The 26,229-nt window shown below is 69.1% G+C and overlaps 2 protein-coding genes across 2 annotated transcripts; both read left to right on the top strand.

Annotated features, from left to right (window-relative positions):
• Positions 1-2,835: 2,835 nt before the first annotated feature.
• LOC309685206 (syntaxin-4-like) lies at positions 2,836-14,788 on the top strand (the record flags this gene model as incomplete). The annotated part of the gene is made up of 11 exons (XM_082501017.1): positions 2,836-2,964; positions 3,838-3,942; positions 4,799-4,898; positions 6,347-6,421; positions 6,532-6,605; positions 7,836-7,944; positions 9,095-9,171; positions 10,612-10,749; positions 13,041-13,151; positions 13,561-13,664; positions 14,495-14,788. 10 exons carry the CDS (start codon positions 2,836-2,838, stop codon positions 13,642-13,644), a joined length of 1,002 nt encoding a protein of 333 aa, XP_082357143.1. The 3' UTR covers positions 13,645-13,664; positions 14,495-14,788.
• Positions 14,789-16,643: 1,855 nt separating this feature from the next.
• Positions 16,644-20,539, top strand: PRF1 (perforin 1; the record flags this gene model as incomplete). Its single annotated transcript, XM_082501018.1, has 2 exons — positions 16,644-17,197; positions 18,927-20,539. The coding sequence occupies 2 exons, from the start codon at positions 16,644-16,646 to the stop codon at positions 20,389-20,391; spliced, it is 2,019 nt and encodes a 672-aa protein (XP_082357144.1). The 3' UTR covers positions 20,392-20,539.
• Between the last annotated feature and the right edge of the window lie 5,690 nt (positions 20,540-26,229).

The following is a 26,229-nucleotide window of genomic DNA, read 5'->3' as shown; positions in this document are numbered from 1 at the left end:
TGGCCTATAGGGTGCCCTACAGCACCTTATAACACCCCCATGGCACCCTACAGCGCCCACCTACTGCACCCTATAGCACCCCACAACGCCCTATAGCACCCCATGGCACTCCATAGCACCCTATAGCGCCCTATAGAGTCCCATAGCACCCACCTATGGTGCCCCATGGAGCCCCACGGAACTCTACGGGACCCCCCCAGCACCCCATTGCACCCCACATCCCCCCCAGCACCCCACTGCATGTCCTGCTGCGCCCCACAGCACCCCATAGCACCCCACTGCCCCACAGCACCCCATTGCATCTCTCTGCCGTTATCGCACCCCACAGCCCCCCATGGCACCCTCAGCACCCCATAGCCCCCCCCCCCAGCACCCCACAGCATGCTACAGCCCCCATAGCACCCACAGCATCCTCTGCACCCCACAGACCCCACAGCACTCCGCAGCCCCCTGCATCGCCCCATAGCCCCCCCCAGCCCCTCCGCCACCCCATAGCCCCCCCATAGCACTCCACAGCACCCCACAGCCCCCCGTAGCCCCTCATAGCACCCACAGCACCCTCTGCACCACACAGACCCCACAGCCCCCCACATCACCCCATAGCACCCCCAGCCCCCGTATCACCCCACAGCCCCCCTATCACCCCGTAGCCCCCCATAGCACCTTATAGCCCCCCATAGACCCCCCCATCACCCCACAGAACCCCATAGCACCCACAGCATCCTCTGCACCCCACAGCACCCCCATCACCCTATACCACCCCATAACCCCCTATACCGCCCCATAACCCCCTATACCGCCCCATACCACCCCACAGTCCCCCATAGCCCCCCATAGCTCCCTCCAGACCCCCATCACCCCATAGCCCCCCATAACCCCCCGAGCATCCTCTGCACCCCACAGCATCCTCTGCACCCCACAGACCCCCCACCTCCCTATACCGCCCCGGAGCCCCCTATACCGCCCCATAGCCCCCCCCCCAGCCCCGTTCAGCCCCCCCCATCACCCCATAGCCCCCCCGAGCATCCTCTGCCCCCCACAGCATCCTCTGCACTCCACAGACCCCCCATCACCCTATATCGCCCCCCAGCCCCCCATAGCCCCCTATACCACCCCATAGCCCCCCCCCCCGCCCCCCCCCCGCCCCGCTCACGCTGCGGAGCTCCTGAGTCCGGTCCTTCATGGCGGGGGGAGGGGGCGGGAGGGGACCCCGGAGTCGGGCGGGGGGGGAGGAGGGGGGGGAGGGAGGGGGTGGGGGGAGGAGGAGGAGGAGGAGGAGGAGGAGGAGGAGAAGGAGGAGGGGGTGGGGGGGGCTCGGGGGGGGTGGGCTTTTTTTTTTTTTGGGGGGGGGGGGGGGGGTCGGTGTGTCGGGGGGGGGGGGAAGAGGCGTCCGGGGGCTGCGGCGGCGGCTGCGGCTGCGGCGGGGGGGGGGGAGGGGAAGGGGGGGAGGGGGGAGGGAAGGGAGGGGGGGGAGGGGCTGCGCAAAGGGGGCTGCGGCGGCGCGGGGGGGGGGGGGGGAGGGAGGGGCGGGGCGCGTGCAAGCCCCGCCCCTTTTGCACGGGGGTTTGCACGGGGGACACACACACACACACCCCCGTCGGCCGCGAACGCGCGATCGATCGTCGTCTCGCACGCTCGGCCCCTCGCACACACGTGTCCCCTCGCACGCTTGTCCTCTTGCACGCTCGTCCCACGGCACAGCCCCTCGCACACTCATCCCCTCACACACTCGTTCCCTGGCACAGCTCCTCGCACACTCGTCCCCTCGCACACTCAGCCCCTCGCACACTCGGCCCCTCACACACTCGTCCCCTCGCACACGTGTCCCCTTGCACACTCGGCCCCTCGCACACTCATCCCCCAGCACAGCCCCTCGCACACTCATCCCCCGGCTCACTCGTCCCCTCGCACACTTGTCCTCCCACACACTCGTCCCCTGGCACTCCTGTCCCCCCCCCGGCGCGGCTCCCCGCACACGTGTGCCCTCGCACGCTTGTCCCCTGGCACGAGCCGTGTCACACCTGTCCCCTTACGCCTTCGTCCCCACGTATCCTCGTGTTGGCCCTCGTGGACACCCCCGTCCCCCCCCGGTGGCTCCTCGCACGCTTGTCCTCGCGCACGGCCGCCCCCCCTCCGTGCACTCCCAGATGTCCTGCGCCCACTTTTGGGGGGGCCCAGGACTGTTGGGTGCCCTTTTTGGGGGTCCCCGGGCCCCAGTTTGGGGGGTCAGCGGGTGGCCGGGTCCCAGTTTAGGGGCCTCTGGGTCCCATTGGAGGGGGTCCCCAAACTCCTGGGACCCCTTTTGGGGGGATTTTGGGGGTCCCCAAACTCCTGGGTCCCCTCTGGGGGGGTCCCTGGGTCCCAGTTTGGGGGTCCCTGAACTCCTGGGTCCCATTTTGGGGGTCTCTATGATGCCTGGGTCCCCTTTTGGGGGGGGTGTTGGGGGGGTCCCCTGAACTCCTGCGTCCCCTTTGGGGGTCTCCGGGTTCCTTTTTGGGGTCCCCAAACTCATGGGTCCCCTTTTGGGGTCCCCTGGGTCCGAATTTGGGGGTCCCCGGCCGCCTGTGTCCCCTTTTGGGAGGGTGTTGGGGGTCCCCAAAGTGCTGGGTCCCCCTTTGGGGGGCCCCTGGCTCCCAGTTTGGGGGTCCCCGAACTCACGGGTCCCCTTCTGGGGGGTGTTGGGGGTTCCCCGGACCCCGGGAGCCATCCCCTCCCCCAGGAGGACTCAGGGGCGCCGCTCCGGTCTCTCTTTGGGGCCCCGTCTCTATGGTTCCGCCCCGGAGGCCGCTCTCTATGGCTCGGAGGACCGCCCGCGACTAGAGCGGCCGCCGCTCGATGGTGGCGGCGCGTGCGCAGAGCGTCCCCGCAGCCGGCGGCCGCTTCCGCTTCCGCCCCCCCCGCGGCTACTTCCGCATCCGCCCCCCGCGCGCCGCCATGCGGGACCGTACGCGGGAGCTGCACCAGGTGGGGGCCGGGGGACCCCCGAACGGGGCAGAGGACGGCGGGGACCCCCCGAACAGGGGCCCGGGGACCCCCCAGAGGAGACCCCCGTGTCCGGAGGACCCCTAAAGGGGACCCAGGAGTCTTTGACCCCCCCCCAGATATGGGGACCCCCCAAAAGGGACCCCCCAGAGGGGATTCCGGAGTTCAGGGACCCCCAAACTGGGACTCGGGGACCCCCGAAGGGGACCCAGAAGTGCGGGGATCCCCCAAAGGGGACCCACGAGTTTGGGGGACCCCCAAAAAGGGGCGCGGGGTCCTCCAAAGGGGGACGCGGAGGTTCAGGAAACCCCCAAAAGGGGACTCGGGGACCCCCCCCGAAGGGGCCTCTGGTGTCTGGGGACCCCCAAACTGGGACCCAGGGACCCCAAACTGGGACCCAGGGGTTCGGGGACCCCCGAACTGGGGCTCAGGGGACCCCAAACTGGGACCCAGGGACCCCAAACTGGGACCCAGGGGTTCGGGGACCCCCGAACTGGGGCTCAGGGGACCCCAAACTGGGACCCAGGGACCCCAAACTGGGACCCAGGGGTTCGGGGACCCCCGAACTGGGGCTCAGGGGACCCCAAACTGGGACCCAGGGACCCCAAACTGGGACCCAGGGGTTCGGGGACCCCCGAACTGGGGCTCAGGGGACCCCAAACTGGGACCCAGGGACCCCAAACTGGGACCCAGGGGTTCGGGGACCCCCAAACTGGGACCCAGGGACCCCAAACTGGGACCGAGGGGTTCGGGGACCCCCAAACTGGGGCTCAGCGGACTCCAAACTGGGACCCAGGGGTTCGGGGACCCCCGAACTGGGCCCGGGCCCCCCCTGACCCCCCGATCCCCCCCCAGGGCTGCGGGCACAGTTCGGGGGAGGAGGAGGAGGGGGAGCGGGACCGGGTGGCCCTGATGGGGCTGAGCCCCCCCTCCCCCCCGGGCGACGACACCCTCCTGCAGGTGGGTGCTCCGCCCCCTTCATTAGCATATGATTAGCATCTCATTAGCCACCCCTTGGCGGGGGGGATACATGGGGGAGGGGGGGCTGGAGCCCTTTATATGTCTGCTATGTCATTAACTTGTCATTAGCATACTCTAGCATGGCATTAGAGTGCCTTTGCATGGCATTAGCATGTAATTAGCATGTCATTAGCTGCATGTGGGGGGGGGTACGCAACACAAGGGGGGATGGGGGGGCCCCTTCGGGTGTCGTTAGCGTGTTACCACATGTCCGTAGTGTGTCATTGCCGTGTGGGGGGTGCACAGCGCAGGGGAGGGCCGCAAGGGTGGGGGCGGCCCTGACGTCACCCGCATGTCATTAGCATATCATTAGCATACCCTAGCCTGACATTAGCGTGTGCCGAGCGTGCAATTAGCATCTCGTTAGCGTGTCTTCCCGTGTTGGCCTGGGGGGGGGGGCGCCCAGGATGAGGGGGTGCTGGAGGCTTTCATGCCCTCTGCGTGTCATTAGCATGTCGTTAGCATGCCATGGCTCGCCATTAGCATGTCATTAGCATGCCATTGGTGTGTCATACCTCATTAACGTGTCAGTGTGATCAGGGAGGGGCCATGCGGGCAGCGCCTGGAGCCCCCCCTCGCATCCTTTACATGCCGCTACCACGCCATTATCACGCCCTAACATGCGGTTAGCATGTAATTAGCGTGTAGTTAGCGTGTTGGCGCCGGGCACGCGCCAGGGGATGCGTGGCGTGGGGGGGGGTGGGGTGGGGTTGGGCTGCTGGAGCCCCCCCACTCCCCGTGTGTGCCCTCAGCGTGTCCTTAGCGTGTCCTTAGCGTGTGGTTAGCGTGTGCGCAGGCGCGGGGGGTGCGGGCGGCGCTGCGGGCGCTGGAGCAGAAGGTGGAGGCGCTGGAGCAGCAGCAGGAGGCCGTGCTGGGCACCCCCCTCCCCGACGAGGGTACGGGGGGGGGCGGCTATAGGGGGTCTGGGGGGGTGATGGGGGTCTGGAGAGGGGCTATGGGGGGCTATAGGGGGTCTGGGGGGGTTTATAGGGGTCTGGAGTGGGGCTATGGGGGGATATTGGGGGTCTGGGGGGGCTGTCGGGGGGGCTATGGGGTCTGGGGGGGCTAATTGGGGTCAGGGGGGGTTATAGGGGTATGGAGAGGGGCTGTGGGGGGTTATAGGGGGTCTGGAGGGGCTATAGGGGTCTGGGGGCGTTATAGGGGTCTGGAGAGGGGTTATGGGGGGGTTATAGGGGTCTGGAGAGGGGCTGGGGGGGCTATAGGGGGTCTGGAGGGGCTATAGGGGTCTGGGGGCTTATAGGGGTCTGGAGAGGGGCTATGGGGGGGTATAGGGGGTCTGGAGGGGCTATAGGGGTCTGGGGGGGTTATAGGGGTCTGGAGAGGTGTTATGGGGGGGTTATAGGGGTCTGGAGAGGGGCTGGGGGGGCTATAGGGGGTCTGGAGGGGCTATAGGGGTCTGTGGGGGTTATAGGGGTCTGGAGAGGGGCTATGGGGGGGCTATAGGGGGTCTGGAGGGGCTATAGGGGGTCTGGAGGGGCTATAGGGGTCTGGGGGGGTTATAGGGGTCTGGAGAGGGGCTGTGGGGGATATTGGGGGTCTGGGGGGTCTGTCGGGGGGGCTATGGGGTCTGGGGGGGCTAATTGGGGTCAGGGGGGGTTATAGGGGTCTGGAGAGGGGCTGTGGGGGGTTATAGGGGGTCTGGGGGGGTTATAGGGGTCTGGAGAGGGGTTATGGGGGGGTTATAGGGGTCTGGAGAGGGGCTGGGGGGGCTATAGGGGGTCTGGAGGGGCTATAGGGGTCTGGGGGGGTTATAGGGTTCTGGAGAGGGGCTATGGGGGGGCTATAGGGGGTCTGGAGGGGCTATAGGGGTCTGGGGAGGGGCTATGGGGGGGTTATAGGGGTCTGGAGAGGGGCTGGGGGGGCTATAGGGGGTCTGGAGGGGCTATAGGGGTCTGTGGGGGTTATAGGGGTCTGGAGAGGGGCTATGGGGGGCTATAGGGGGTCTGGAGGGGCTATAGGGGTCTGGGGGGGTTATAGGGGTCGGGGGGGGTTATAGGGGTCTGGAGAGGGGCTATGGGGGGCTATAGGGGGTCTGGAGGGGCTATAGGGGTCTGGGGGGGTTATAGGGGTCGGGGGGGGGCTATGGGAGGGGTTTGGGGGTCTGGGGGGGCTGTGGGGACCCTGGGGAGTATATATGATGTCTGGGGGGGCTATAGGGTGTCGGGGGGGGCTGGGGGCTATATAGGGGGTCGGGGGGGGCTATAGGGTGCCTGGAGGGGCTGGGGGCTATATAGGGGGTCGGGGGGGGCTATAGGGTGCCTGGAGGGGCTGGGGGGGCCCTGGGGGGGGCCCTGGGGGGGGGTGTGACCCGTGTCCCCCCCAGGGCTGAAGCGGGACCTGCAGGTGCTGCGGGAGGAGATCCAGGAGCTGACGCAGGAGATCCGCACCCGCCTGCGAGGTGGGGCCCCCCCCGCCCCCCGCGGGGTACCCCCTGCACCCCTGGGGGTCCCCTGGATGTTGGGGGTCCCCCCAGACCCCCCCCAAACCCCCGTGTCCCCCCCCCCCCAGCGCTGGAGCCGGGGAAGGAGGAGGAGGAGGATGAGAACCGCAACACCATCGGGGCGCGGGTGAAGCGCACACAGGTGGGGGGCACAGGTTTGGGGGGGCCCCAGGGGGGCGATCGGGGTGCCGTTGGGGGGGTTTTGGGGTCCCCTATGGGGATTTGGGGTCCCCAGGGTGTCCCTGGGTGGGGTTTGGGGGTCCCTTGGGGGGGGTTGGGGTCCCTGGGTGGGTATTTTGGGTCCCTGGGTGGATTTTTTGGGGTCCCTGGGGGGTGTTTGGGGTCCCTGGGTGGGGTTTGGGGGTCCCTGGGGGGTTTGGGGGGTCTCTGGATGGATTTTTGGGGTCCCTTGGGGGTGTTTGGGGTCCCTGGGTGGGGTTTGGGGGTCCCTGGGGGGTTTGGGGGGTCTCTGGATGGATTTTTGGGGTCCCTTGGGGGTGTTTGGGGTCCCTGGGTGGGGTTTGGGGGTCCCTGGGGGGTTTGGGGGGTCTCTGGATGGATTTTTGGGGTCCCTTGGGGGTGTTCGGGGTCCCTGGGGGCTGTTTGGGGTCCCTGGGTGGGGTTTGGGGGTCCCTGGGGGGTTTGGGGGGGTCTCTGGATGGATTTGGGGGATCCCCGGGTGGGTAGTGGTGTCCCCGGTGGTTGTTGGGGACCCGTGGGGGGTTTGGGGGTCTCTGGATGGATTTTTGGGGTCCCTGGGGGTTGTTTGGGGTCCCTGGGTGGGGTTTGGGGGTCCCTGGGGGGTTTGGGGTGTCTCTGGATGGATTTTTGGGGTCCCTTGGGGGTGTTTGGGGTCCCTGGGTGGGGTTTAGGGGTCTCTGTGTGGGGTTTGGGGGTCCCTGGGGGGTTTGGGGGGGTCTCTGGATGGATTTGGGGGATCCCTGGGTGGGTAGTGGTGTCCCCGGTGGGTGTTGGGGACCCGTGGGGGGTTTGGGGGGTCTCTGGATGGATTTTTGGGGTCCCTTGGGGGTGTTTGGGGTCCCTGGGTGGGGTTTGGGGGTCCCTGGGGGGTTTGGGGGGTCCCTGGGTGGGGTTTAGGGGTCCCTGGGTGGGGTTTGGGGGTCCCTGGGGGGTTTTGGGGCTCTCTGGATGGATTTGGGGGATCCCCGGGTGGGTAGTGGTGTCCCCGGTGGGTGTTGGGGACCCGTGGGGGGTTTGGGGGGTCTCTGGATGGATTTTGGGGTCCCCAGTGGGGTTTTGGGCTCGGCGGGTGGGTTTTGGGGGGGGTGGGGGGGGGAAGGGCTCTGCGGGAGGGTTTTGGGGTCCCCGGGTGGATTTTGGCCCCCCGGGGGGGCTGACGGGGCGCCCGCAGCACGGGGTGCTGTCCCGGCAGTTCCTGGGGCTGACGGGGCGCTGCCACGCGGCGCAGAGCCGCTACCGCCAGCGCAGCCTCGAGCGCATCCGCCGACAGCTCCACATCGGTGAGGGCCCCCCCGGCCCCCCCGCACCCCCCCCCGCGCACCCCCGGACCCCCCCGGGCACCCACAGACCCTCCGGGCACCCACAGACCCACACACACACCCCCACACAGACACCCGCCCCCGAGCCCCCACCCCCACCCCTGGACCCCTGGGTGCCCCCCCCGGACCCATGGGTGCCCCCCCGAACCCCTGGGTCCCTTTTGGGGGGGTCCAAGACCCCTGGGTGCCCCCCCCGACCCCTGGGTGACCCCTAGACCCCTGGCTCCCTTGGGGGGGGGTGGTCCCTTTTGGGGGGGTCCCAGACCCCCTGGGTGCCCCCCCAGACCCCTGTGTGCCCCCCCGAACCTCTGGGTCCCTTTTGGGGGGGGTCCCAGACCCCTGGGTGCCCCCCCCGACCCCTGGGTGCCCCCCCGGACCCCTGGGTGCCCCCCCCGGACCCATGGGTGCCCCCCCCGACCCCTGGGTGCCCCCCCAGACCCCTGGGTGCCCCCCCGACCCCTGGGTCCCTTTTGGGGGGGTCCCAGACCCCCTGGGTGCCCCCCCCGACCCCTGGGTGCCCCCCCAGACCCCTGGGTCCCTTTTGGGGGGGGTCCCAGACCCCTGGGTGCCCCCCCCGACCCCTGGGCGCCCCCCCCCAGACCCCTGGGCGACCCCTAGACCCCTGGCTCCCTTTTGGGGGGGGGGTGGTCCCTTTTGGGGGGGTATCCCAGACCCCTGGGTGCCCCCCCAGACCCATGGGTGCCCCCCTGGACCCCTGGGTCCCTTTTGGGGGGGGTCCCAGACCCCTGGGCGCCCCCCCCCAGACCCATGGGCGCCCCCCCAGACCCCTGGATCCCTTTGGGGGGGGTCCCAGACCCCTGGGTCCCTTTTGGGGGGTGTCCCTTTTGGGGGGGGGGGTCCCAGGCCCCTGGGTGCCCCCCCGAACCTCTGGGTCCCTTTTGGGGGGGGGGTCCCAGACCCCTGGGTGCCCCCCCGGACCCCTGGGTCCCTTTTGGGGGGGGTCCCAGACCCCTGGGTGCCCCCCCCAGACCCCTGGGCGACCCCTAGACCCCTGGGTCCCTTTTGGGGGGGGTGTTCCCTTTTGGGGGGGGTCCCAGACCCCTGGGTGCCCCCCCCGACCCCTGGGTGCCCCCCCCCCCCCCCCCCGCAGCGGGCAGCGCCTCGGTGACGGAGGAGGAGCTGGAGCAGATGCTGGAGACGGGGCAGAGCGAGGTCTTCATCTCCAACGTGAGCGCCGGGGCACCCAGGGGTGCTGGGGGGCCCTATGGGTGCTGGGGGGGGTCTGGGGGGCCCTATGGGTGCTGGGGGGGGTCTGGGGGGGGTCTGGGGGGCCCTATGGGTGCTGGGGGGGGCCCTATGGGTGCTGGGGGGCGCAGAGACCCCATAGGTGACCTGGAGCACCCGCGGGTGGTCGTGGCCATCTCCAGACCTTGAGGGACCTGTGGGGGCTGCAGAACGTCGGGGGCACCCATGGCGGGGGGGAGAGCACCCGTGGGTGATGGTGGCCACCCCTGGGTGCTGGTGGCCACCCCTGGGTGCTGGTGGCCCCTGGGGTCTCCCATGGGTGCTGGTGGCTCCTGGGGCCTCCCATGGGTGCTGGTGGCCACCCCTGGACTCTGGTGGCCCCTGGGGCCTCCCATGGGGGCTGGTGGTCACCCCAGGTGCTGGTGGCCAACCCTGGGTGCTGGTGGCCACCTTTGGGTGCTGGTAGCCCCTGGCACTTCCCGTGGGTGCTGGTGGCCACCCCGGGTGCTGGTGGCCCCTGGGGGCTCCCATGAGTGCTGGTGGCCACCTTTGGGTTCTGGTGGCCCCTGGCATTTCCCATGGGTGCTGGTGGCCACCCCGGGTGCTGGTGGCCCCTGGGGGCTCCCATGGGTGCTGGTGGCCACCCCTGGATTCTGGTGGCCCCTGGGGCCTCCCATGGGGGCTGGTGGTCACCCCAGGTGCTGGTGGCCAACCCTGGGTGCTGGTGGCCACCTTTGGGTGCTGGTGGCCCCTGGCACTTCCCGTGGGTGCTGGTGGCCACCCTGGGTGCTGGTGGCCCCTGGGGGCTCCCATGGGCGCTGGTGGCCACCCTGGGTGCTGGTGGCTCCTGGGGCCTCCCATGGGTGCTGGTGGCCACCCCTGCATTCTGGTGGCCCCTGGGGCCTCCCATGGGGGCTGGTGGTCACCCCAGGTGCTGGTGGCCAACCCTGGGTGCTGGTGGCCACCTTTGGGTGCTGGTGGCCCCTGGCACTTCCCGTGGGTGCTGGTGGCCACCCTGGGTGCTGGTGGCCCCTGGGGGCTCCCATGAGCGCTGGTGGCCACCTTTGGGTTCTGGTGGCCCCTGGCATTTCCCATGGGTGCTGGTGGCCACCCCGGGTGCTGGTGGCCCCTGGGGGCTCCCATGGGCGCTGGTGGCCACCTTTGGGTGCTGGTGGCCCCTGGCACTCCCTGTGGGTGCTGGTGGCCACCCGGGGTGCTGGTGGCCACCTTTGGGTGCTGGTAGCCCCTGGCATTTCCCATGGGTGCTGGTGGCCACCCCGGGTGCTGGTGGCCCCTGGCACTCCCTGTGGGTGCTGGTGGCCACCCCGGGTGCTGGTGGCCCCTGGGGCCTCCCATGAGCGCTGGTGGTCACCCCTGGGTGCTGGTGGCCACCCCCGGGGTGGCGGTGGCCGCCGTGCGCAGGTGCTGGGGGCGACGCGGGTGACGCGGGCGGCGCTGGAGGAGGTCGGGGTGCGGCACCGGGAGCTGCAGCGTCTGGAGAGGGGTCTGCGGGAGCTGGGGGAGCTCTTCACCCTACTGGGGAGCACTCTGGAGGGGCAGGTGGGCACTGGGAGGGACTGGGAGGGACTGGGAGGGACTGGGGGAGCTCTTCACCCTACTGGGGAGCACCCTGGAGGGGCAGGTGGGCACTGGGAGGGACTGGGAGGGACTGGGAGGGACTGGGGGAGCTCTTCACCCTACTGGGGAGCACCCTGGAGGGGCAGGTGGGCACTGGGAGGGACTGGGAGGGACTGGGAGGGACTGGGGGAGCTCTTCACCCTACTGGGGAGCACCCTGGAGGGGCAGGTGGGCACTGGGAGGGACTGGGAGGGACTGGGAGGGACTGGGGGAGCTCTTCACCCTACTGGGGAGCACTCTGGAGGGGCAGGTGGGCACTGGGAGGGAACTGGGAGGGACTGGGAGGGACTTGGGGAGCACCCTGGAGGGGCAGGTGGGCACTGGGAGGGAACTGGGAGGGACTGGGAGGGACTTGGGGAGCACCCTGGAGGGGCAGGTGGGCACTGGGAGGGACTGGGAGGGACTGGGGGAGCTCTTCACCCTACTGGGGAGCACTCTGGAGGGGCAGGTGGGCACTGGGAGGGACTGGGAGGGACTGGGAGGGACTGGGGGAGCTCTTCACCCTACTGGGGAGCACCCTGGAGGGGCAGGTGGGCACTGGGAGGGACTGGGAGGGACTGGGAGGGACTGGGGGAGCTCTTCACCCTACTGGGGAGCACCCTGGAGGGGCAGGTGGGCACTGGGAGGGAACTGGGAGGGACTGGGAGGGACTGGGGGAGCTCTTCACCCTACTGGGGAGCACTCTGGAGGGGCAGGTGGGCACTGGGAGGGAACTGGGAGGGACTGGGAGGGACTGGGGGAGCTCTTCACCCTACTGGGGAGCACCCTGGAGGGGCAGGTGGGCACTGGGAGGGACTGGGAGGGACTGGGAGGGACTGGGGGAGCTCTTCACTCTACTGGGGAGCACCCTGGAGGGGCAGGTGGGCACTGGGAGGGAACTGGGAGGGACTGGGAGGGACTGGGGGAGCTCTTCACCCTACTGGGGAGCACCCTGGAGGGGCAGGTGGGCACTGGGAGGGAACTGGGAGGGACTGGGAGGGACTGGGGGAGCTCTTCACCCTACTGGGGAGCACTCTGGAGGGGCAGGTGGGCACTGGGAGGGAACTGGGAGGGACTGGGAGGGACTGGGGGAGCTCTTCACCCTACTGGGGAGCACCCTGGAGGGGCAGGTGGGCACTGGGAGGGACTGGGAGGGACTGGGAGGGACTGGGGGAGCTCTTCACCCTACTGGGGAGCACCCTGGAGGGGCAGGTGGGCACTGGGAGGGAACTGGGAGGGACTGGGAGGGACTGGGGGAGCTCTTCACCCTACTGGGGAGCACCCTGGAGGGGCAGGTGGGCACTGGGAGGGAACTGGGAGGGACTGGGAGGGACTGGGGGAGCTCTTCACCCTACTGGGGAGCACTCTGGAGGGGCAGGTGGGCACTGGGAGGGAACTGGGAGGGACTGGGAGGGACTGGGGGAGCTCTTCACCCTACTGGGGAGCACCCTGGAGGGGCAGGTGGGCACTGGGAGGGACTGGGAGGGACTGGGAGGGACTGGGGGAGCTCTTCACCCTACTGGGGAGCACCCTGGAAGGGCAGGTGGGCACTGGGAGGGACTGGGAGGGACTGGGGGAGCTCTTCACCCTACTGGGGAGCACCCTGGAGGGGCAGGTGGGCACTGGGAGGGACTGGGAGGGACTGGGAGGGACTGGGGGAGCTCTTCACCCTACTGGGGAGCACTCTGGAGGGGCAGGTGGGCACTGGGAGGGACTGGGGGAGCTCTTCACCCTACTGGGGAGCACCCTGGAGGGGCAGGTGGGCACTGGGAGGGACTGGGAGGGACTGGGGGAGCTCTTCACCCTACTGGGGAGCACCCTGGAGGGGCAGGTGGGCACTGGGAGGGGACTGGGAGGGACTGGGGGGATACTGGAAGGCACTGGGAAGGCACTGGGATAGACTGGGATGAACTGGGAGGAACTAGGGGTCACTGGGATGAACTGGGGGGAACTGGGATGGGACTGGGGGACCCAGGGGAGTCTTGGGGTGGTCTTGGAGGGAACTGTGGGGGTCACTGGGATGAACTGGGGGGAACTGGGAGTGACTGGAGGGACACTGGGATGAACTGGGGGGGAACTGGGAGGGAACCGCGGGGTGTGCCCGGCACCGCTCCGACAGTCTGCGCGGCTCTGTCCTGCTCTATACTGGTTTATACTGGTCCATAGTGCTTTATGCTGCTTTGTGCTGGCCCGTACTGGTGCATACTGGTTTATACTGGTTTATACTGGCGCAGGGGGAGGTGATCGACCGCATCGAGCGCAACATCCAGGAGTCGGGGGCGCACCTGCAGAAGGGGCGGCAGCACCTGGGGGCGGCGCAGCGCAGCCGCGGGGGGGCCCGGCGGGTACGCCCCAAAAACCCCCAAAATCACCCCAAAACCCCTCCGGAGCCTCTGACCCCCCCCGGAGCCTCTGACCCCCCCCAAACCCCCCCCAAACCCCCCCCAAACCCCCCCCGGATCCCCCCACCCCCCCCGGAGACGTGGGGGTGGCGCAGCGCAGCCGCGGGGGGGGGCACAGCGGGTACGCCCCAAAAACCCCCAAAATCACCCCAAAACCCCTCCGGAGCCTCTGACCCCCCCCGGAGCCTCTGACCCCCCCCAAACCCCCCCCAAATCCCCCCCGGATCCCCCCACCCCACCCGGAGACGTGGGGGCGGCGCAGCGCAGCCGCGGGGGGGGGCACAGCGGGTACGCCCCAAAAAACCCCAAAACGCCCCAAAATCCCCCCTGACCCCCCCTCCCCCCCCCGCAGAAGAAGCTGCTGGTGACCGCCTGTGTCATCGTCACCGTCGTCGTCATCGTCGCCATCATCGCCGGCACCGTGGTAACGGGGTAGAGACCCCCACCCCGGCTCCGGTGAGCGGCACTGGGATGGACTGGGATGGACTGGGAGTGACTGGGAGGGAAGTGGGATGGACTGGGTGGGACTGGGAGCAACTGGAATGAACTGGGAGGGCACTGGGATGAACTGGGAGGGACTGGGATGGACTGGGAGGGACTGGGATGGACTGGGAGAGGACTGGGAGGGACTGGGGTGGACTGGGAGTGACCGGGGGGGGGCACTGGGATGAACTGGGGTGGACTGGGAGGGAAGTGGGATGGACTGGGTGGGACTGGGAGCAACTGGAATGAACTGGGAGGGCACTGGGATGGACTGGGAGTGACCAGGAGGGGCACTGGGATGAACTGGGATGCACTGGGATGAACTGGGAGGGACTGGGAATGACTGGGATGAACTGGGAGTGACTGGGAAGGACTGGGAGAGACTGGGGTGGACTGAGAGTGACCGGGAGGGGCACTGGGGTGGACTGGGAGTGACTGGGAGGGAAGTGGGATGGACTGGGATGCACTGGGAGGGCACTGGGGTGAACTGGGTGGGACTGGGAGCAACTGGAATGAACTGGGAGGGCACTGGGATGAACTGGGAGGGACTGGGATGGACTGGGAGTGACCAGGAGGGGCACTGGGGTGGACTGGGATGCACTGGGAGGGCACTGGGGTGGATTGGGAGGGCACTGGGATGAACTGGGAGTGACTGGGAGGGGCACTGGGAAGGACTGGGGTGGACTGGGAGTGACCGGGAGGGGCACTGGGATGAACTGGGAGTGACCGGGAGGGGCACTGGGAGGGACTGGGAGGGACTGGTTGTGCCCCAATGGCCATTCTGCCCCTCCCCCCCCCCCCAGGTCGATGATGTCACACACCACTGTGGGGGCGGGGCCGGGGAGGGGGCGGGGCCTCCGGGGGCTCCACCCACCCCCATTGGCCACCACTGACGCCCTCTGCCTTAAGCCCCGCCCCCCCCCCCCCGCGGGACCCACTTCCTGTCCACGATGACGTCACTTTTCACCCCCGGAGGGGGGGGTGGGGGAGGGGCACTCCCCCCCTCCCCCCCCCGGACCCGATCCTGACCCCCCCCTCCCCCCCCCCCCCCCCCCCGTGCCACAGGTGGGGGCGGGGCCCCCCCAAATAAAGCACTTTTCACCCCAAAACCGCGTCGTCCCCCCCCTCCCCCCACCCCCCAGTGCTGCCCCACATCCGGGGGGGGGAGGGGCGGGGGGGGAGGGGCGCCCTCAGTCCCTTCTGGGTGTGGGAGCGGCGGGTGAGTACGGGGGGACGCGGGGGAGGGCCACCGCCGACGGGACCCCCCTGTCCCCCCCCCCCCATCCCCCCCCCCCCCCCGTGTCCCCCTCCCCACAGCCTCAGGTCACCATCCCCCCCCGGTCCCCACCACCACGGCCCCACCACCGGCCCGGTGTCCCCACGGCCACCCCCACACCGCCACCTCCTCGTCCCCACGTCCCCATCGTCCCCGTGTCCCCATGTCCCCATGTCCCCATGTCCTCACCACCACGGCCCCACCACCACCTCCTCGTCCCCATGGCCCCATCCCCATCCCCACGGCCCCACCACCATCCCCACGTCCCGGTGTCCCCATCACCACCCTCACATCACCACCACCTCCTCCCCATCCCCATGTCCCCATCTCCGTGTCCCCACGGCCCCACCACCTCATCCCCATGTCTCCATCCCCACGTCCCCACCACCACCTCCTCATCCCCATGTCCCCATCCCTGTGTCCCCATCCCCACGTCCCCACCTCCATCCCTGTGTCCCCGTCCCCACATCCCCATCCCCACGGCCCCACCACCATCCCCATGTCCCCACCACCATCCCCACGTCCCCACCACCATCCCCACAGCCCCACCACCATCCCCATGTCCCCGTGTCCCCATCACCATCCTCACATCACCACCACCTCCTCCCCATCCTCATGTCCCCATCCCCACGTCTCCATCCCCACGTCCCCACATCCCCATCCCCACGGCCCCACCACCACCCCCACATCCCCACCACCATCCCCACATCCCGATGTCCCCATCACCACCCTCACTCACATCACCACCACCTCCTCCCCATCCCCCTGTCCCCATCCCCACATCTCCATCCCCACATCCCCACCACCATCCCCATGTCCCCGTGTCCCCATCACCATCCTCACATCACCACCACCTCCTCCCCATCCTCATGTCCCCATCCCCATGTCCCCATCCCCACGTCCCCACCTCCATCCCTGTGTCCCCGTCCCCACCACCATCCCCACGGCCCCACCACCCCCCCCACATCCCCACCACCACCTCATCCCCACCTCCCCATCCCCACATCCCCACCACCATCCCCACGGCCCCACCACCCCCCACACATCCCCACCACCATCCCCACGTCCCGATGTCCCCATCACCACCCTCACATCACCACCACCTCCTCCCCATCCTCATGTCCCCGTCTCCGTGTCCCCATCCCCATGTCCCCTTCCCCACAGCCCCACCACCACCTCCTCATCCCCATGTCCCCATCCCTGTGTCCCCATCCCCACGTCCCCACCTCCATCCCTGGGTCCCCGTCCCCACATCCCCATCCCCATGTCCCCACAACCACCTCATCCCCACCTCCCCATCCCCACATCCCCACCACCATCCCCACGGCCCCACCACCCCCCACACATCCCCACCACCATCCCCACATCCCGATGTCCCCATCACCACCCTCACTCACATCACCACCACCTCCTCCCCATCCCCCTGTCCCCATCCCCACATCTCCATCCCCACATCCCCACCACCATCCCCATGTCCCCGTGTCCCCATCACCACCCTCACATCACCACCACCTCCTCCCCATCCTCATGTCCCCATCTCCGTGTCCCCATCCCCATGTCCCCTTCCCCATGTCCCCATCCCCACCTCCCCATCCCCACCTCCCCACCTCCATCCCCCCAACCCCCTGTCCCTCCCCCGCCCCCCACCCCACCTCTCCCCTCCCCCCCCCCAGGCCATGGCCACCCCACGGCGTCCCCTCTCCCACCTCTGCCTCCTCCTCCTCCTCCTCCTCCACCGCTGCTCCCGGGGGACCTGCCAGTGCCACCGCGCCAGGGGACGCGCCTGCGCCACCGCCCCGCCGGCGCCCGGCACCCACGTCTTGGGCTCGGGCATGGACGTCACCACCCTCAGCCCCACCGGCGGTCAGGTCCTGCTGGTGGGGGACGTCCCCGCGGGGCCGGGGGCCACCTGCCTGCTCTGCCCGGACCTCCTGGACGGGGGCCGTCCGCGCCGGCTGCCGGCGGGGGTCGGGGGGTGGCGGGCGGGCCGGCGCTGCCGCCAGGGGACACGGGTGGCCTCGGGCAGCCGAGCGGTGGGGACGGTGGTGGCCGGCATGGAGGAGGTGGCCCGGGGGTGGCAGGTGGGCCTGGGGGCGGTGGTGGGCCCGGGGACGCGGGGGACGGTGGCGGTGGCCGGGTCCCACTCGCGGGTGGCCGAGTTCGGGCTGCAGCGGCAGCGGGAGGACCGCTACGCCTTCGCCACTCTGCAGATGCGCTGCGTCCACTACTGGTGGGTCTTCTCCTGCTGCCGCTGCCTCCTCCTCCTCCTCCTCCTCCTCCTCCTCCTCCAACTCCACCTTCATCTCCTCCACCTTCATCTCCTCCACCTTCATCTCCTCCACCTTCATCTCCTCCATCATCATCTCCTCCACCTTCATCTTCTCCACCTTCATCTCCTCCACCTTCATCTCCTCCATCATCATCTCCTCCACCTTCATCTCCTCCACCTTCATCTCCTCCATCATCTCCTCCACCATCATCTCCTCCACCATCATCTCCTCCATCATCATCTCCACCATCATCTCCTCCACCATCATCTCCTCCATCATCATCTCCACCATCATCTCCTCCATCATCATCTCCACCATCATCTCCTCCACCTTCATCTCCTCCACCTCCATCTCCTCCATCATCATCTCCTCCACCTTCATCTCCTCCATCATCATCTCCTCCATCATCATCTCCTCCACCTTCATCTCCTCCACCTTCATCTCCTCCATCATCATCTCCTCCACCATCATCTCCTCCACCTTCATCTCCTCCATCATCATCTCCTCCATCATCATCTCCTCCACCTTCATCTCCTCCACCTTCATCTCCTCCATCATCATCTCCTCCACCTCCATCTCCTCCCCCTCCCCCATCTTCTCCCTCCCTCCATCTCCTCTGTCCCCCCTTCCATCCCTCCTCTGTCTCCCCCTCCATCATCTCCTCCATCTCCTCCTCCTCCACCTCCCCCCCTTCGGCCCCGCGTCCTTCCGTCCTTCTCTCCGTCTCTCAATCCACCCCCCACCCCCCTGACGCCCCACAGACCCACCCAATGCCCCCGGAGTGCTCCGTAGCCCCCCTGACACCCCATAGCTCCATGTAGACCCACCCAACACCCCATAGACCCACCCAACACCCCATAGCCCCCCCTGACACCCCATAGACCCCCCACCACCCCATAGAGCCCCCCCAGAAAACCCATAGACCCACCCAACACCCCATAGCCCCCCCAAGTCACCCCATAGACCCACCCAACACCCCATAGAACCCCCCAACACCCCACAGACCCCCCAACACCCCATAGACCCCCCCCCACCCCATAGAGCCCCCCCTGAAAACCCATAGACCCACCCAACACCCCATAGCCCCCCCAATCACCCCACAGACCCCCTCAAGTCACCCCATAGACCCCCCAACACCCCACAGACCCCCCCAACACCCCATAGAGCCCCCAACACCCCATAGAGCCCCCCCTGAAAACCCATAGACCCACCCAACACTCCATAGCCCCCCCAATCACCCCACAGACCCCCCCAAGTCACCCCATAGACCCCCCCAATCACCCCACAGACCCCCCAACACCCCACAGACCCCCCCAACACCCCATAGACCCACCACCACCCCATAGAGCTCCCCCAGAAAACCCATAGACCCACCCAACACCCCATAGCCCCCCCAATCACCCCATAGCCCCCCCAATCACCCCACAGACCCCCCCAAGTCACCCCATAGCCCCCCCTGACACCCCATAGACCCCCCACCCCATAGAGCCCCCCCAGAAAACCCATAGACCCACCCAACACCCCATAGACCCACCACCACCCCATAGAGCTCCCCCAGAAAACCCATAGACCCACCCAACACCCCATAGCCCCCCCAAGTCATCCCATAGACCCCCCCAACACCCCATAGCCCCCCCCTCCCCCCGCCGTGTCTCACCCCCCTCTCTTCCCCCCCCCCCCTCCCCCCAGGACTTGGGTCTCCCCCACCGCCCGCCCGTCCCCCCACTTCCTGCGGGCCGTGCGGGCCCTTCCCCCCCACTTCACCCCGGACACGGCCGCCGACTACGGGGAGCTGCTGGCCGCCTACGGCACCCACTACATCCGGGCGGCCCAACTGGGCGGCCACCTGCGGGCCGTCACCGCCATCCGCTCCTGCCGGGCCACCATGATGGGCGCCAGCGCCCAGGAGGTGGCCGACTGCTTAGGGGTGGAGGTGACGGCCGGCGGAGGGGCCGGCAGGGCGGGCGCCATGGCCACCGCCTGCCGCCGGGCCCGGGCGAGCAACCAAGCCAACGCCACCTTCAACGAGGTCTACAGCGAGCGGCTGGTGGAGGTGGAAGGAGGCGAGCAACATGGCGACCTACTCTACGGCAGGCCCGAGGCCTACACAAGATGGCTGCAAGGCCTCCCCGCCGCCCCGGGGCTGGTGGCGGCCGACGTCCGGCCCCTCCACACCCTCCTGCCCCGCCGCGAGCCCCGGCGGGCGGCGCTACGGGCGGCCGTCGGCCATTACATCGCCCAGCGGGCTTTACGGGTCAACTGCAGCCGGGCCTGCCCCGGCGGCCATGTTGTGGGGCCTTGCCAGTGCGGCTGCCCCGCCGACGCCGCCGTCACCGCCGACTGCTGCTCGCGGCAGCGGGGGATGGGGCGGTTGACGGTGTTGGTGGGGGGCGGGCAGGGCTGGTGGGGGGACCACTTCTCGATGACCGACGCCTACGTCCGGGTGATTTTCGGGGGGCGGCGGGTGCAGACGGCCACGGTGTGGAACAACAACCGGCCGCGGTGGGGGGCCCGCTTCGATTTGGGGAGGGTGGCGTTGCCCCCCGGCGCCCGGCTGAGGGTGGAGGTGTGGGACGAGGACAACAAGTGGGACGACGACCTCTTGGGGGTCTGCGAGGTGCCGGTGGAGGCCGGGGGCAACCGGGAGGTCGTCTGCTTCCCCGGAGGCGGCCGCCTGGAGTTCAGCTACCGGGTGACCTGCGGCCCCTCCCTGGGGGGACCCCTCTGCCACGACTACGTGCCGCAGCCCCCCGAGGGTGACGGGTGGCTCTACCGCTTCTCCCAGTGGCCTCCCGGGCCTGGAGATGGCCCCGTTGACTGGCCCAACACGGAAGAGGAAGAGGAAGAGGAAGAGGAGGAAGATGGCGCTGAGAAGCCCCACCTCGAGGCCTCCTGGACCCCCCTGGAGCCCCCCGGGGCCGCCGGCTCCTCCGCCGCCCCACACCGAGAGCCGGAGATGGGCTTTGGGGAGGAGCTCGGAGCCCACCCGGATGCGCTGGGAGAGCCCACGGACGCCTTTGGGGACCTCCCGGGGCCTTTGTTTGGCTTTGGGGAGGGACCTTCAGAGGTGGAACCACCGACCGACCTCATGGAGGGTCCTCCAGACCCACAGGAAGCCCCGTCCGGCTCTGGGGAGGCTCCTCCAGACCCATAGCGTCCATCCCCCACCTACATGGAGACCCCCCCCCAAGGCCCAGCGTGTCGTGTCCCCCCAGCTGCCCCTGGACCCCCAACTCTGGCGCTGCAAGGCCTGATGGGACCCTGGGGGTCGGGGGTACGTGTGGGGCAGGATTAAACGCTGTTTTGCTGCAGTCCTCCTCGACTCCGTGAGGTCTCTCAGGGGGGAACTGGGGGGTACTGGGAGGCACTGGGAGGGGTCTTCAGGGCCACAGACCTCTGGAAGACACTCCCCCCCCCCAACACCCCATAGACACCTCAGGAGCCCCATAGATCCATCCAGCACCCCCCAGACCCCCCCAGGCCCCCCATAGCGCCCTGTAGACCCCCCCATTGACCCTGTAGACCCCATAGACACCCCATTGACCCCCAAAACACCCCATAGACACCCCCCCCAACATCCCCACAGCACCCCATAGACCCCCCAGACACCCCATAGACCCTTCCAACAGCCCCATAGCACCCTATAGACCCCCTCAGACACCCCACAGCGCCCTGTAGACCCCCCATTGACCCTATAGACCCCCCCGAACACCCCATAGATCCCCCCCCAGGCACCTTCTAGACCCCCCCAGACACCCTATAGACCCACCCAACACCCCATAGCACCCCACAGACCCTCCCAAACACCCCATAGATCCCCTCCAGCAACCCCATAGACCCCCCCCATAGCACCCCACAGACCCCCTATAGACACCCCATAGACCCCCTGTAGCAGCCCATAACCTGTCCTGCCCCATAGAGCCCCCCCACAGACACACACCCCCCCCCATAGCCCCCCATAGCCCCCCCGGGGGTCGCAGGTGCTGCCGAAGGGCCGCAGGCGTTGGGGGAAGGGGGAACCCCGACGTCGGGGCCCCACGGCGAGGGGGGGCCGCGGGCTCTGCCCCCGGTGACGTGGAGGGCGGAAGAGCGCTGCCGTGGGGCGCCGGCGTTGTGCCCCATAGCGACCCACAGCGTCCCATAGGGTCCCACTGGCACAGGTGAGCCCTATCCCCCTCACCCCCCCACCTCCCCGTCCCCCCTCTGGGCCCCATAGCTGCCCCATAGGGTCAACCCCAGCCCCATAGCGGCGCTCCCAGCCTCATACGAGCCCCACAGCGGCTCCGTTGTAGCCCCATAGCGGTGCCGTAGGAACCCCATAGTCACCCTGTGGCTCCCCCAGCCCCATAGCAGCCCCTTAGGGGTCCCCCTACAGCTCCCCCAGCCCCATAGATCCCCGTAGAGCCGCATAGCAGCCACTTAGGTTCTCCCCCAGCCCCACAGAACCTCTTAGGGGACCCATAGCTTTTCCCCAGCCCCATAGCAGACCCTTAGCCGCCCCCCCGAGCTCCTCCAGCCCCATAGATCCCCATAGCGCCCCATAGCAGCCTCTTAACGGCCCCTTAGTTCTCCCCCAGCCCCACAGAAGCCCCTTAGGGACCCCATAGGTCTTTTCCAGCCCCATAGAAGCCCCGTAGATCTCCCCAGGCCCCATAGAGCCCCATAGCAGCCCGTTAGGGGCCCCATAGGGCTCCCCCAGCCCCATAGAAGTCTCTTAGGGGCCCCATAGGTCTCCCCAGGCCCCATAGAGCCCCATAGCAGCCCCTTAGGAGCCCCATAGGTCTCCTCCAGCCCCATAGGACCCCCCCCAGCCCCCGCCATGGCCCTGCTGTGGGGCCTGGCCCTGGCCCTGCTGTGGGTCGGGGGAGCCGTGGGGCACCCCACGGCGCAGCCCCAGGCCTGTTCCCCCTCCCCCTGCGGGGTCTGCCTGTGGGTCATGGTGGGGTTGGGGGCGCTGGGGGGGGCCATGGTGGTGGTGGGGGGGCTGCTGTGCCAGCGCCTGCTGCGGGGGGGGCCCCCTCCCCCCCCCGAGCTGTGGGGCGCCCCTCCCCCGCCGTGGGGCGACGAGGAGCCCCCCCCACCCTCCCCCACATGGGGGCCCCCCCCGGGCCCCCCCCAGCCCCACGTCACCCTGCGGGACATCGGGGACTTCTTCCAGCGCGGGGCGGGGGGGGGCGCCCCGAAAACGGAGCCGTGGGGCGCCCCATAGATGGGGGGGGGGGGGGGGGGAAGAGGAGGGGAGATGCCATCGGATCTGGGGCGCCCCATAGATTTGGGGCGACGCCGTCGGATTCGGGGCGCCCCATAGATCTGGCAGTTTCCCCACCTCTATGGGGTGCCCTGAAACTGCCATTTGGAAGCTGTGGGGGAGCCTCGAAACTGCCAATGGGGGACTGTGCCCTGAACCCACCAATCAGGAGCCCCAGAACCCCCCCAAACTGTGATGTCAGAGCGTGGGGTACCCCTAAAACTCACCAATCAGGAGCTGGGGGGGGGGCTCCTGAACCCACCAATGAGGAGCAACGGGGCACCCCGAAACTGCTCTGTGGGGGTCCCCTGAAACGGCCAATCAGGACCTCTGGGGGGCCCCTGAAGTGACCAATCAGGGCTGAGTCCTGAGACCACCTGGAACCGCCGACCGAGACTGTGGGCCTCAATCAGGATCTATGGGGTGCCTTGAAACCAACGACGTCTCCCCACATCTATGGGGCACCTTGAAGCCGCCATCATCTCCCCAAGCCTATGGGTCACCTCGAAACCGCCGTCATCTCCCAACATCTATGAGGCGCCTTGAAACCACCATCATCTCCCCAAACCTATGGGGCGCCCCGAATTCAAGGGCGTCTCCCCCAATCTATGGGGCACCCTGAAGCCGCCAGAGTCTCTCCAAAATCTATGGGGCGCCCCCAAACCGATAGCATCTCCCAGGACTTATGGGGCGCCTCAAAACTTTCTCCAGCCCCCTAAGTGTGGGGTGAACCCCCCCCCCCCCCCCGAGCAGTTGGGGGGTGGGGGCCCCGCCCCGGGCGGCGCTTCCCGCCTGCGCTCCCCACTTCCTGCCCGCGCCGCGCTCGCACCGTCCCCCTCCAACGGCCGCGGCCCCACAGGTACCGGGGTGGGGGTCTGGGAGGGGGGGGGGAAATGTGGGGCACCCAAGGGTGCCGTGGGGAGTTGGGGGGTCCCACGGGGGTTGGGGGTCCCCAGAGGGACATGGGGGTCCCATGGGGGATGTGGGGCACTCAACGGTGCTATGGGGAGTTGGGGGTCCCGAGGGCTCTGTAGGGAGTTGGGGGTCCCAAGAGGGTACTTGGGGGTCCCAGGGGTGCTACGGGGAGTTGGGGGTCCCAGGGGTGCTGTGGGGGTCCCAGGGGCACTTGGGGGTCACGGAGGACCTGGGGTTGCCGTGGGGAGTTGGGGGTTCCATGGCGGTTGTGGGGCACCCGAGGGTGCTATGGGGAGTTGGGGGTCCCGAGGGGACCATGGGGGTCTCAGGAGGGCCGTGGGGGTCCCCGGGGCGCTGTGGGGCACCCGAGGGTGGGGGGTGGGTCCCATGGGGGTCGTGGGGACCCCACTGGGGGTGACGCCCTCCTGTGGTCCCACAGGTCCCACCCCCCACCCCAGGCCGGGGCCATGGGGGGCCACCCCACGGCTCGCCTGGCCATCACCCTCTGTGCCCTCCTGGCCACCCGCGCCGCCCCCCCGGACCCCCCCCCGGGGGCCACTGCGGGCTCTGACCCAGCCACGGTGGCCACCACGGCCCCGCTGGCCACCACGGGCCACCAGACGGCCCCAATGGCCGTCACCGATGCCCAAACCTTCCCGGGGACCACCGATGGCCACCAACCGGCCCCAGTGGTCACCACCAGCCCCGAAGCGGCCGTGGTGGCCAACAGTGCCCCTTCACTGGCCCTCATGGCCCCCACCACCCCTGAGATGTCCATGGAGGCCACCACCGTCCTCCAGCAAGTCCCAGTGGCCACCACGGGCCACCAACTGGTCTTGGAGAACACTGACGGCCAGCAGCCGGCCCCGAAGGCCACCGTCATCTTCCAGTCAACTTCGGAGACCACCGCTGGCCACCACTCCACCTTGGAGGCCGCTGCGGGCCACCAGCCAACCTCAGGGCCCTCCAGTGGCCACTCACCGGCCCCAGAGACCACCACGGGCCACCACCCAGTCTTGAAGACCACCGTGGGCCAACAGCCAGCTTTGAAGACCACCACGGGCCACCAACCGGCCTTGGAGACCACCACGGGCCACCACTCAACCTCAGAGGCCACCACCGGCCACCGACCACCCCCAAAGACCACCACGGCCCTCTACCCCGTAGCCCACCAGCCGACAGACCCGCCGGCCGCCCAGCAGAGCTCGTGGCGGTGGCTGGTGGTGGCGGTGGTCGTGGTGGCCATGTTGGTGGCCCTGGGGCTAGCGGTGGCCGCGTGGCTCCGCTGCCGGCGGCACCGCTCGGGCTCCACCTCCTTCGGGCCGTGGGCCGGTCCGGCTCAGCTCCCCGAGGACGACGGCGGCGGACCAGTGACCCAACCTTTGGTGGCCACCGTGGCCACCGGGCAAATGGGGGCCACGCTCAGCACTTTTCAAGCCGCCCCGGACTCGGTGGCCATGGAGGAGATGGCGGACCCTCCCCCGGCTAACGGGGGCCCCCCCCCTTCCCCCCAAATAACCGCCGCGGCTTCCTGTTGACGGAAAAAGGCCCGGGGGGGGTCCCCTCCCCCTCCCCCTCCCCCTCCCCCTCCCCTCCCCCCCCCAGGGCGGGGCTCGCCGCAGTTTCCGGCGCGGTTGGGGGTTTTGCTCATTTTTTTAATATTTAATAAACTCCCCCTCCCCCCCCCCCCAAAAAAAATTAACCACCAATGTGAGGGGTGCGGACGGGAGCGCCCCTCCCCCCCCCCTCCCCCCTCCCCCGCCCGCGTTCGTTAGCTAAATTAGCCCCGGCAGCTCATTAGTGCCTCTACCGCCCCCCCCGCCCACCCCCCGCCCCGCCCCCGCGTGAGGTCGATGATGACGTCATTTCTCCAGCGACGGCGTTTATTGGGGGGGGGGGGGGGGAGGGGGGGGAGGGGGGGGAGTTCCGCCCAAAATGGGCCAAAATAAAAAAAAAAAAAAAAAAAGACTCAAAAAGGGGTAAAACCCCCTCACCGGGGGGGGGGGGGGGGGGGGGGGGGAGAGCCCTCGAATCCAAGATGGCCGCCCTCATCGCCCCGCCCTCGCCAAGATGGCCGCCCCCGGCCACGCCCACCCCAAGATGGCCGCCCTCGGCCCAACCAACCCACCGCCCCTCGGCCCCGCCCCACCCAAGATGGCCGCCCCAGACGGGCCCCGCCCTTTCCCTGCCCCGCCCCTTCAGCGCGCGGGCGGCGGCCATGAGGGCGTCGGCCACCGCCGCCAGGAGGGGGGGGCGGAGGCGGCCACGCCCAGCGGGGCGGCCATCTCGTCTGCGCGGGCGGGGAGGGCGCAGGCCAGGGCGGGGCAGTGGGCGGCGGCCACGCGGCAGCCAATGGGGGGGGGGGGCGACACCGCCGGCAGCACCGCCCACAGGACCCCGCCCTCCCCCACCGCCAGCATGGCCGCCGACCCCGCCCGCAGCCACGCCCGGCAGCGCTCGGATTCCCGGGGAGGGCGGGGCCGGGCGGAGGCCTCCCATTGGCCGGGGCGCAGCAGGGCGCGGCCGACGCCTTCTCCCCGCCGCGCGGCGGCCATCTTGGGGCGGGCGGGCGGGTCATGGGCGGCCATGTTGGGGCAGCCGCCGCCCTCGGCGGCCATCTTGGCGTACATCCCAAAATGGGACCCCGCCCCCCCCAAAATAGGACCCAGCGGAGAGGGGGCGGAGCCAACCACACACCCACCCCCCCCCCCAAACACACCCCCCCAGGCGGGGGGAGGGGGGATGAAGTGGCTTTAATTAGAGATAATGATATGCAAATGAGCATGGTAATGAGGGGGAGGGGAGAAAAGCCGGAGGGGGGGGTGGGGG

This window comes from Vanellus vanellus (assembly GCF_965231255.1).
Source record: "Vanellus vanellus genome assembly, contig: HAP1_SCAFFOLD_1336, whole genome shotgun sequence".
NCBI lineage: Eukaryota > Metazoa > Chordata > Aves > Charadriiformes > Charadriidae > Vanellus > Vanellus vanellus.
Note: the sequence above shows the minus strand (reverse complement) of the source record. Positions and strands in the feature narration are given on the sequence as shown.